The sequence below is a fragment of the Podarcis liolepis genome, assembly GCF_965112155.1.
Source record: "Podarcis liolepis genome assembly, chromosome: 12".
Lineage (NCBI taxonomy): Eukaryota > Metazoa > Chordata > Lepidosauria > Squamata > Lacertidae > Podarcis > Podarcis liolepis.
Window position 1 is genome coordinate 33,242,318 of NC_139563.1, and position 12,424 is coordinate 33,254,741.

At 45.8% G+C, this 12,424-nt stretch overlaps 1 protein-coding gene across 7 annotated transcripts in view; it reads right to left on the minus strand.

Annotated features, from left to right (window-relative positions):
- The window catches only part of SNX13 (sorting nexin 13), a 66,523-nt gene extending 54,367 nt beyond the window's left edge, over positions 1 to 12,156 (minus strand). For 2 of the 7 annotated variants that reach the window (XM_083467904.1, XM_083467903.1), the window contains exon 1: positions 11,842 to 11,981. In XM_083467904.1, coding sequence (XP_083324030.1) covers positions 11,842 to 11,853 — 12 coding nt within the window. In that variant the 5' untranslated portion in view covers positions 11,854 to 11,981. Of the gene's footprint in view, positions 1 to 3,074; positions 6,930 to 11,487 lie in introns of those variants that run through there. The other 5 variants (XM_083467902.1, XM_083467901.1, XM_083467900.1 and 2 more) reach the window with 5 other exon arrangements.
- Between the last annotated feature and the right edge of the window lie 268 nt (positions 12,157 to 12,424).

Below are 12,424 nucleotides of genomic sequence, written 5' to 3' on the forward strand. Positions count from 1 at the left end.
TCAAAAACAGGGATTCAGCCAACTGTATCCCATAGTTACTTCCAAATCAAGGGTCATGGAAATTCTACATTCCAACTACAAAATACATCAAGCAAAGAGATTCAAGTTCCAAAACTAAATGTGTACTTAAGATTCTAGGCTTAGAATACAAACCTGTGCATAGGTCCTACTTATTTGGCAGTACCACTGAACTCACCAACATCTACTTCTGAAAGCACATACTGAGAACTGCACTTTTAGCATGTCAGCTAAGCTCACCCTTGATGTCTGGGATAAAGGTGAGTTCAAGATTACAAAACCTTATTTTGTTTCTATGTAGCTGCTTTTCAGTTATGATCTAATTCCACCTATGCCCACAACATAGAATTAATTAAACTTCAAACCTGTTGTCTTCCAAGTAAAGACATCTGAGTCAAACTAAATTTAAGCAATTAACATAAAGACATGAGTGAACAGTGCTATGTATAACAAAGCATTATATTTCTCCAAATGATACTGACCTTCATCTAAACACTACATTACCATTTATGTTGTCTATTATGGCATTTACCTTGTGACATCAACCTTCTATTATTTTAATACTATACCATTAAATGAAATAGTGCTGTTGCTATCATGGACAAGTGAAACAGCAACATAAAGCTAATGTTGAAACAACTCCTACTAGGCAAGTAAGAAATACAGGACCTCAAACTGGTAACTAGGTGTTACACCCATGGGTGATTAGTGTTATCATGATGCTCTATTATTTAGAAATAAATTCAGCAATATAGGTTACTAACTCCCATAATGTACCTGCAGTAATATGCAAACAGGTTCAATATACAGTGGTACCTCAGGATGCGAATGGGATCCGTTCCGGAGCCCCATTCGCATCCTGAATAGAACGTAAGACGTGACAGCACGTCTGCGGGTTGCGTTTCACCGCTTCCGCGCATGACATCATTTTGACCGTCTGCACATGAACGAGCGCTGAAACCCGGAAGTAACGTGCTCTGTTACTTCCAGGTCGCCGCGGAACGCAACCCGAAAATACTTATCCTGAAGCATATTTATCCCCAGGTATGACTGTATAAAGGTTTGTCCCCATTACAACTACAAGCAAAGTTCATTAAGAAAGAGACAAGCAAAGGCAGATTGATCTCTGGATTATTTGTATTGCAGAGGCATGTTTTCTGGTTCCCAATTATTTAACAGCTACAACACACACACAAACCCCCCAAAATAATTGTCAATGAGACTGTTAGAATTTCCTGATCTGTGGTAACTCAGGTGCATATTTGTACTTATACATGCAAGTTCCTCTAGTTCAGTGTTTCCCAACCACTGTTCCGCGGCACACTAGTGTGCCGCGAGATGTTGCCTGGTGTGCCGCGGGAAAAATTAAAAAATTTGAAAGATTTTTTTTTTTTAAGTCAAATTTTCAATTGGGGCGCCGTCACTAGATGACCCCTGGGGTTCCCTCCCTCCCTCCCGCTCTGCGCCTCCCTCCTCCTCCTCCTCCGGGGAGGCCCTTCCTGGCTCTCGGCCAAGGCTTGGCGGCTGCCACTCACTCACTCGCTCGCCCACCCGTCCCTCCATCCCTGCACCCGGCCTCTCCCCCTCCGTCCCCGGCACGGGGGCTGCCGGGATCCGTAGTCCCCTCGCCCTTGGGCTCCGCGCCCGCGCGGGGTGCGCGAACTACGTTTCCCAGCATGGTCTGGGGGGCCGGGCGTTTTGTTTGAAGCGCTCTTCTCCCGGCCATGGAATGAGTGCAGCGGCGGCGGCCGGGCGGGCAGGGGCTCTTCCGCGCAGACCCCGTGCAGCCTGCTTGCGCCCCCGCGGAGATCGGGCGGCAGGATGGAGCCCGGGGATCCCCGCGGAGGCGGAGCGGCGGAGGCTGCCCCCCAGGTAGGGCTGCGTCGGGGGGGTTTTATTTTTGCAATGCTGCATCCGCGCCGGAGGGGGACGCATCGGACCGCGGGGAGACCCCTTGGCGGGCGTGCAAGGCAATGCATGCGTGCAGGCGTTGCATGGAGTGCAGTGCAATGGCAACGCGGCGCCCTGCATGCATGCATGCAACTTCCACCGGCGCTCCGGACTTGGCAGGTGAGGGGGGTCCCCAGTGGGCGGCAGAGAGAGCCGGGAGGGCGAAGGGGAGCCGGGGGGGAGCAGCACTGCTCCCCGAGCCGAGCCCGGGGGGAAACTTCGGCGTCGTTGCGCCGGGTGTTGGAAGCGGAGGCTGGCGGGGGCCCCTCACCTGCAAAACCTGGTCGCCTCTCATATATTTCATGCATTGCATTCATTGCCCACTTTCTCCTCCAAGGAGCTCCCGGGGGCGCGCGTGGTTCTCCCCGTGTTATCCTCGCAACAACAGCCCTGCGAGGTGGGTCAGGCGAGTGGCCCAAGGGAGCACCCAGGGATTGTCCTGGCCAGGTGGGGTGATTTGAACCCTGCTCTCTGCCCGGTCTTCGTCCTCATTTAGCCCCCACATGTGCATGACTGTGCATGACTGAGGTTTTCCCCCCTCGTCTTGGCTATGGTGTGAGTCTGTGCTGTTAATTAATGGGGTTCTGCCTTCGGAGAAGATGAGCCAGCCCTCAAGGAGGTGATTATGTAATTTGCTAGCAATTTATGTCCCTCCCGGCGTGACGCTGCGCGCTGACGTCACGGGGCTGTAATGGTGGTGTGCCTCGAGATTTTTTTCATGAAACAAGTGTGCCTTTGCCCAAAAAAGGTTGGGAAACACTGCTCTAGTTCACAGTTCATTGGGTTTAGTACGTAATTGGCCCCATCATCCAGCTGGGTCCCATTGGTGAACCTCAGCATTCCTTCAAAAAACAAAATAGATCTCACCACCCTGAAGTCTATCCATGCCTGCATTAAACAAAAATAGAAGCTTGTGAAGATGAGACTTGTGCCTCTTTATTTCAAGTTGACATAATATTTTAATCTACAAAAATAGAATCAGTCTATTAAAAATTCTAGACTAGAATTACACTGAAAAGAGATTTAAAACTTAACTCATTTTTTTATTATTATTAACAAGAACAATGACTTTAGAATATGGAAGGCATGTTGAGATGACTACCTACCAAAGTTGGGTGAGAAAAGCAACTAGAGCATTTGAATTAATAATCATGGAAGGAACAGGGAAGATGTACTGATAATCATATTGCTTTGTCCATCTCCTTTTAGTTTTTCACTGTTCTAAGATCCCCATTTAGCACTCTTCACCAGCACTTTCTCCTGAAACAAAACTAGATACTATAGGCAACATATTTCGAGCCATCTGCATCACTAATGAACATTTTATAAGGGTCAACCTTCCCATCTTAAAGTGCTTTGTTAAAAGCCAAACATTGATGTAAGCATTACAGCAGACACATATAGAAGCACTAGCCTAGTAGCCATAGGAAGCCAGGGATTCCATGGAAGGCAAGTGTACAGAATTACCTGGTCATCCTGTGATCAGCTGTTTAAAAGTTCACTTGACCTGATAGCATTTAATAATGTATTGTGACTATTGAGGAAATACTGTTTTGAGAAGTTCTTTTCTCAGGATTGATGTACATTTTTGGTACATGTCAGACAGTGAGAAGGTTTCATGGAAGGACCCCATCCCTCCTCCAGCAGCCCACTTTGTCTCTGTACCACCTGAAGAATGGAAGTCTACTCTTTTACAATCTGAAGCAGACTCGCAGATCACTCGGCCCTCCTCCGCTAGTCCACTTGTTATAAGGCTTTTTATTTGCCTTGCTAAGAGGCTTAACCTCCTCAAGGGCCAGCATGGAAAAACAGGCTGCTAATTTCTTAGCAAACCAGTAAGAAAAGGTACTGCAGTCTAGTAATTATTCCGAGCTTATTTACAAGGCTGCAGTATAGTACCTTTCAACAATGCACATGACATTACACATGATGATACTTTAAGACTATTAACAATGCACGTGACAATACTTCAAATCCAGTGGCAGCCTACACGAGAATAGTAAAATTATAAGTGGCTTATAACTAGCAACTAAGATTGATATCAAGAAGTTTTTACCACTTAATGCCCTAATTCTAAGTATCTGCATATTTGCCTGCAATACTGCATGTTTTGCAATTATATGCTTACTTGGTCATAGCAGCAGCTACACACAATCCTAACAACTTATTTCTCACCACTCATGTTCCTGTGTCAAGCCATCAGTGTTACAAAGAAGGGCCAATGCCCCTGTGCTCAAAGGCCCAAGAGTAACCCATGCATTCTAAGATTAGATATTTTCAGCCAAGCATTTGCAGCAGCAGAAGTGTGAAGTCAGGAACTTTTTCTTCCTGGGTGTGGTAGTCATGGGTTATGCTGCTAGCGAGCAACTGCTACCACAGTACAGGCAGCACCAGTGGCATAGTGTGCATGGAATTCTGTGTGCAACTGCAACCAGACATGACCAATGCAAGCTGGTGTCCACTGGGGTAGGTTGAACAGTGGGAAGGGCAGTTAACAGCAGGCAGAGCCAGGGCTAACAATAGGCAGGGCTGGTGGTAGGCAAGGCACTGCAAATTTGCACTTGTACATGTACTCCAATGACTGCAAGTCTAAATGAACACAGTGGAGTTTCTTTTGATTAAATGCATATGTTTGTGTTAGAAATCACATTATAATAAATAATTACATATAGTGCTACCATATCATTCATATAGAGAAGTCAGAAAATATTACCTTCAGAAACGAATTTATTTTACCACACCAAGTCCAATCCAATGCATGTTTACTTGTGCCATCCAATAATGCTTATGGTTCCCATGCCACTACTCTCTCCACCATCTGCCCCCAAAAGTGGGTATCTGCAACTGGTTGATAGTTTTTCCAGTCCAAGGTGTCCAGGACTAGTTTCTTTAAGAGTGATTGCATCATTACAGGAACCACTGCCTTATGCAATGAAACATTCACCACGCTCTGAACCCAACCAGTCAACACCCGCTCCCCGCTAGATTTAATATGCCTTGAAGGCCAGCCCCTTAGCCACATCAGCTGACCGCATGAAGTGAAAATAATCCCACAACATGCGGGATAGACTTTGGTGTTTGTCTTTTTTTTCCTGGAGGGTTATGGGGGTATATATACCCAGGCAGTAGTGACGCAGACTCCAAGGAGGTAGACATAACATGGGGGGAAAGGTTAAAGAAGAGTGCCTCTGGCTCTGGGTTGCAAGAGTGGCAGAGTACTGTCCTCTTTGCCCTTATAGGCCAACCACTCAGTGGGCACTTGGAAAGGGGTTGCTAAATACCAAATGGCAAAGTTTTGTGTGTGCATGATCACATATTATCTCATATTGTATCCTCTGCTTGACGTAACAAACAGGATGACAATGTGGTTCTAATGCAAAGGCCTGGAGAGCAAATAACAAGGTGTCACCCAGCTTGTTTTCACAGTCAGCTCTTAAAATCTATAATAGATGCATGACTCAGTTATGGTGTTTCACAATTGTGCTTGTCTATGCAGCTATAAATCACATAATGAGAAAGGCCTATAGTGTTTGAACTTTTCGCTTATACTTTATAAATATACTAGAATTTTCTTTAGTCTGCATAATTGTACAGTAATTGTTTTATTTAAAGTCAGTGTTAGACACAATTGTCTATCTCTGTGGATATATAAACATCAGAACTACTACTTAGTTAAGTTCCTCAACATAGGAAAAAATATGCTCTTCAAAATATATTTGCACTAGGCAGGATAAAATAAAATTTTGTGACAACAAGCTACAGCTGATGGTGCAAAAATACTGAGAAACTCCCATATTCTGCATTACGAAAAATGTGTTATTTAAATACATTGTGCCAGTTCAAATTTGCACAAGTTTAGATGGTAAGCATAAATTAATGCTTGGATGGCTGGGAAATCAAGAATGGATGGCTGGGAAATCAATAACCATAAGCATAGAGCCAAGGCAATGGTGGACCTCAGCATCTCAAATTTCAGCGGCGCCCTGTGAGATGCCAAAAGCCAGCCCTGCCCCCGCCCTCCTGTCTCTCACCTTTTATTGGAGTAAAAGTGGTGGTGACTATTCCAGCACCCCAGAACAGAAGCTCCATGCCTGATGCAATTGCACCAGTCATGCTCCCCTACAGCTGCCTCTGGGTGAGGTATACACTTGGAAGTAAGGAGGAAATTGTATGTATCACCTGGAAACTATATAGTACCCTTTCTTTGACTATTACACACCCTGTCTAGAGCACTTCTAGCATCCAAACATCTATCCAAAAAACCGGATCCTGGTGTTGTGAAACCTAGTACATAGCAGTGCTTAAAGTTCTGATCAGTTGACTGTGGGGTCTGCTAAGCACTGCGACCATGGTTTTGTAAACTCCAACTATCAGCAAATTGTCAGGGCTTGCAAAACTCCAAGCATGGGCCTTCACGTATCCTCACTGTGCCTTTATCTACATATTTTGATTTCAGTGTCATTGTGGCATCAGTTGATTGCAGAAATAGTGAGGGAGGTAACAACACAGCCTGCTGGCAAAATCCAATTTCCTACCCATTATAGTGGGTGATACTTAGTAAGTCAGTAGACATACTGAAGTCAACAGACTAACGTCAATGGAGCCATTGAGAGTATGACTAATGTTGAATATAACCCAATAGCTTTAGTTATTTAAAACTAGCCATTTCTGACTTTTGTACTTTTTTACCAACTTAATTTTATGACTGATATAGGCAGGACTGTGTGCATGTAATTGCTTTGATTTATTCATCATAGTTTGTCCTACCCCAAGCAAGACTGCAAAGATGCAGTTTGCATATATAAATTCTAGTAGAGATAAAACAATCATTGTTATTGGTACCCATATCTATTAATATGGTGTGAATGATAGCAATAGAATGATAGAACTATTCAGCTTTATCTAATAAAGTTATTTTAACAATTTATAGCTTATTTTCAAAAGTAGAGTCTGGCTCCCTTCAAGAAATGTAGACAGTCAGCAATTCTCCTATTCCCAGAAATAATATGTCCTAATTTTAGTTCTATTATGTCATTAATCTGAACATCAAAAATGTGTAGGCTGTGAACCATGTGATAAGCAGACTGGTGTTTCTAAATGACTTGTGCTTTTGCTTCTTTAAACTTTTAAGCTCGGAAAATCTAGAAGATGATGATGATGAAGAAGAAGAAGAGGAGGAGGAGGAGGAGGAGGAGGAGGAGGAGGAGGAGGAGTTTGGATTTGATATCCTGCTTTATCACTACCCTAAGGAGTCTCAAAGTGGCTAACATTCTCCTTTCCCTTCCACCCCCACAACAAACACTCTGTGAGGTGAGTGACTTCAAAGAAGTGTGACTAGCCCAAGGTCACCTAGCAGTGGAGTGCATGCGGAGGAGCGGAAACGCGAAACCCGGTTCACCAGATTACGAGACTACCGCTCTTAACCACTACACCACACTGGCTCTCCAATCTAGACCAAATCATTATGCAGTTTGACAGTGATCTCTTCTGATGATGGTTTTCATCAACCAAATCAGTCCCAGCACATGCTGCTGTATTAGCAATAACCTGGTGGCCTGGAAAACTAGAGGACCAAAGTTATAACATGATTAATGGCCAGCCCATCAGCCTTAGAAAAGACTGGGTCATCAAATGTTGTATTTCTTATAATACAGATGTGAATGCCCATATCTCATAGATAACCTTTTGATTCATAAGAGCAAACTACAACAAGAGAGCAGTGAGCTCCAAGATTCTTATTGTTGTTGTTCAGTTGTTTAGTCGTGTCCAACTCTTCATGACCCCATGGACCAGAGCACACCAGGCACTCCTGTCTTCCACTGCCTCCCGCAGTTTGGTCAAACTCATGTTAGTAGCTTCGAGAACACTGTCCAACCAACTTGTCCTCTGTCATCTCCTTCTCCTTGTGCCCTCAATCTTTCCTCACACACCACATAAGGATCCCACAGCTATACAAATTCTGGAGCTGACAATCAATGGGAACAATTTTTTTGGTGGTGGGAGGAGAAAACCAAAGCAGGTGAAAGATGTCCACCCTCTCCTGCCCCGGCTGCAGTAAGCTGGCAAAGGCATAGGAAACGGTTCTAACTCCACTATGGAATATTCTCGAACACATGCATTGCTTTGCGATCCTCCCCTCCCACTATAGACCCTGCTACAAATATTAGCAAAACAAATGCCTAGTAGACAAATGTCAATCTTATATTTGAGAATGATGAATATTTGTGTTTCATTAATCAAAACTGACTAGAAGTTGTGAACTTTGCCAATGTGGATAGCATACCACTTGTAAGTTAGAGTGGTGAGTTGAGGGCGGGAAACTTTGTAACTATAAGAAATGTTGGTATTGGTGATCCCCTTTTCCTGGAAATTTGCTGAGTGTGTTTATTTGTTTAATTTTAAGTTGCACAGGCTTCCATTGCAGGCATTTCAGGTACAAGATATTCCATTCAAGGTAGAACTAGGCAATCTATTTGGTTCTCTCCAGTGTTATGAACTTTTTAAAAAATGGCAGGGAGGGGGGAATTTCTATAAAAAAGCATGGGGGGTATAATGGTTCTAGGGGTTGCTCGTGCGTAAGCCGGTTCTTATCTCCCCGGCTGGGTGCAAACACCTAGCTGGGTTGCCTAAGTGAACCTTTTCTGTCCGGACAGCCACTTACCCGTGGCTGACTCAATCGCTGGCAGAATCCGTCAGTGGGCGTTTCTTAAACTTCTTCCAGCAAAGAAGCTCTTTGACGCCTAGTCTCCTCCTACTCTCTCTGCGCGGAAGCCGCCTGCGCAAGGAGGGCGTGGGCAACGGAGGACCCCTACTCTCCCCGCTGGTCCCAGGCAAGGAGTCATGGGACCACCTCACCGCTTCCCCCATCTGCCCCCCTTCTCCACTTGTGCTACGCTGATTCTCTTCCCCAGAAGATGGGCTGCTTCTCCCGATCCCTGGACGCTCTCTGGAATCCCTCTGGCTTTTGCTCTCTCCCTCCAGCACTGATGGCAGTTCCCTGACAGGGGGGATTAGTACTAAAATATCAGCAAGGAAACATAGGACTGATTGAATAAGTTCAGTCAAACATGCACAACTACTATCCAATGAAAGCACCAGTAAAACTGTGTTACAATACTTATTAAACAAGTATTGATACTCAGAAGCTATTTTAGGACTGTAGTCCTACACATTAGGGACTAAGCCTTAATGAACAGAGCAGGACACACTTTCAAACAAACATGTATAGGGCAGTGCTGTAAGCAATTTAAAGATGACATATGTGTAATACTTCATGCTCACACTTTTCTGATTACCCCCAAGCTATATCTTTTAATCAAAATGAGTTGCAAGGCTGATACAGAGGTTGGGTGCCAGTGCTGCTTTTAAGTTCCTTTCATTTTACATAGATAGCAGTATTAGTCAAGTGCTCACTGTGCAAGGCATCTCCGTCTCCAGCTCTTATGCTGATAGAAATCCACTAGCACCACCCTGCACCTTTCATTCTGGAATGTACATATCTGAACAAAATGAAAGAGACAGATCAAAATAGAAAGTTCCTGTCCAACACGTACCAAAAATGTACATAAATCCTGAGAAAAGAACTTCTCAAAACAGTATTTCTTCAATAGTCACAATACATCATTAAATGCTATCAGGTCAAGTGAACTTTTAAACAGCTGATCAGAGGATGAACAGGAAATGTAAATAAAAAACGTATTTTACTGCATAGTTAACAAGTATGCATCTGCCTCACAATGATTAGGTGCAGCCTTAGGCGAATCATTATATATTAGCCTCAGCCAATATACAATGTGGAAATAGTAAGAGTGAATTTCCATACAGGGCTATTGTAAGCATTATCAAGGCATGTATGTGAAGCACTTTAGAGTACTCAAAGCACTACATAAATACTATCTGCTAATATTTTTTTCCTACACCACTTCAGAGAATAATATGTTTGCATCTATCTCCACTGTCAGAGGCATTATGCCTCTGAATACCAGTTGCTGGTAACTGCAATGACTACTGTTGCTCTCATGTCCTGTTTGCTGGCTTCTCACAGGCATCTGGCTGATAATGTGAGGTGGGCCACTGACCTGATTCAGCAGTTTCTTCTTATGTCATCATTTCTGTTGGTGAAAAAGCATGCAAGCTTCCAAATTACATAGAAATGTCTAGTGCCGGCAACAGTAACCATGTTATTTGGTTGTCACGTATAGTTACCGAATTCATATACTGTACATAGTCCTCAGATTCATACATTACAGTTTGAAATGACATGAAAGCAAGGTATCTTATTGATCATTTCTTTTGCAGAATTTAATGACAAGAGCGCATCAATTGCTTTGCAACCAGGAACCCCAGATGCACTTATCCATTAAAAGAATTTAGGGGAGCAGGGTTGAGAAAACCCACTGCCCTGGACTCCACAAAGCTGGCCCAACTTAGGAATAGGCAATACTAATGGTCTCATAGTAAGAAGGAGATTCATATGTTCAGTATGGTCTAAGCCAGTACCTTTAGGGTCATGGCACTGGTGAGCGACTTGAGTTATCATAAGGTATTCAATGTATTATTCAACAATACTTTTGACCCATTAACCACCAGCAGCTGGACCACTTAAGTATCCAGAAAAATACAACAGCAAAGAATTAGCAGCCTCGAGCACTTCTGTGTAACTTAAAAGCTTGCTGACACTTTTGCGGAAAACATAACAAGGTGGCAATCCTATGCACGCCTACCTGGGAATAGTGCCACTGAACACAATGGGGCTTACGTCTGAGTCACTATATGGTACATAGGTCTGCAGTAAAAGAGTGTTTGCTTCTTAACCTGGAAGAACACAGCTAGCACACTTTATATCAAAAGCATAACACTAGCATTCAATCAAGTTGCTGCTGCTATTATTTACTTAGTACAGGAAGTCATTTTTATTCATCCCCCCCCCCCCCAATAAAAAGTCTCAAAGCAGCTTGACAAAAATAAAAACAAATAAAAACCAGACAACATTTAAAAACACAGAGAGGACAAAACACATGAAATGCTTTTCCGACAACACATTTGTAAGGGCCCCAAGTCCTACCCACTCCACCAAAAGATGAGCAGCAACACAGGAGGCAACACTCACAAACCACAATTCTAATTACAGTACCCTAAAAAGTTTAAGCCATTCAGGCTGGCTGAGTCTAAACAGCAGGCAGTCCTGAGAAAACAAGACTTGAGTTCCTGTCCCATCACACACACCCCAAACCACCCTCAAAAAAATAAAATAATTCGGGGTTGATCTTTTACACTGAGAAAGTTCCGTAACATTACCACCGCCAAGAACAATACTATCAACAACTCGCTTCGCTTTCCCTTTATGAGATATGCTGCAGGGTCACATGAGTGAAACTGAGGGAGATAAGGAAAGTGCCGAGCTAGTGGCCGCCTCTCTCTCGGCTCGGGGTAATAAAGCTGTCCCGGTGCTCGTCAGTTAACCCGGGGGGGGGGAGGGAGACCCCGAGAAGGGATGGAGAAGGAAATCCAGGTGCGGACCTGCATCCGGAGGCCAACGCCTCCCGAAGGAGGCCTACCGGAGCAGCCGGGCATTCAGCTTCATCACACCGACGTCCTTATGAAACGACCCAAAGCCACCCTCGGCCGGCTTGCTGAGGGGCGGCAGCAGCAGCCACAGGGGCCCGCGGGGGTAAAAAACAACAACTATCCAGGGACCCAACGGCCCTCGCCGCCGTGGAAACGGGACCCGAGGAGTCTCTCACGGGCGGCTGGCCGCTGTCACGGAGGCAGGACCTCTCGGAGCGCCGCGCAGGGCGAGCGGCCTGCAGCCTCCGGGCCCCTTTTTCTTCTCCTCCGCCGCTGCCCGGTCCGTCTCGCCTGCGGCTCTCTTACCTCAGCTAACATCCTTGCTCGCGGTGGGAGCCTCCGGCTCTAGCCCCGCCGCATGGTGTTGCAGCTCGCAACGTCTGCCCGGGGCCGCTGCCGCCGCCGCAGGGGGAACGGCGCCAGCCGGCTGCCACCCTCCTCAGCGGTGCCTCCGTAGCGCCAAGCCCACAGCAGCCGACGCCGCCTCCGCAGGTCGCTCAGGAGAGGCGGCCATCTTGAGGAGGCTGCGCGAGACGCCGCCGACGCTGCTGCTGCCGCTGCTGCTCTCGCCGGCGCGGCCGCCCATTGGGGCGGCGAGACACTGCTGGGCAGGCCTCTCTCTGGCCCGGCCGCCTTGCCGCCTCCCTCCTCCGCCCACAACCGCTTCCCCTCACGCAGGCACGGGCTGAGGGCGGGCTCGCTGCCTCCCTCTCGACTCGCCCCCCAAGCAACGCGGGTCTGGAGCGGCGGAACGTGAGGAAAGGGGCACGGAGCGGGACAGGCGAGTCAGTATGTGGCGCGCTGTGAGAAACTTGAGGAGAGCTGGGCTCACGTTCACACAAGCTTGCTGAGGTCGTTGTGAGGAGTTCCTTGGAATTTGGACTGGTGG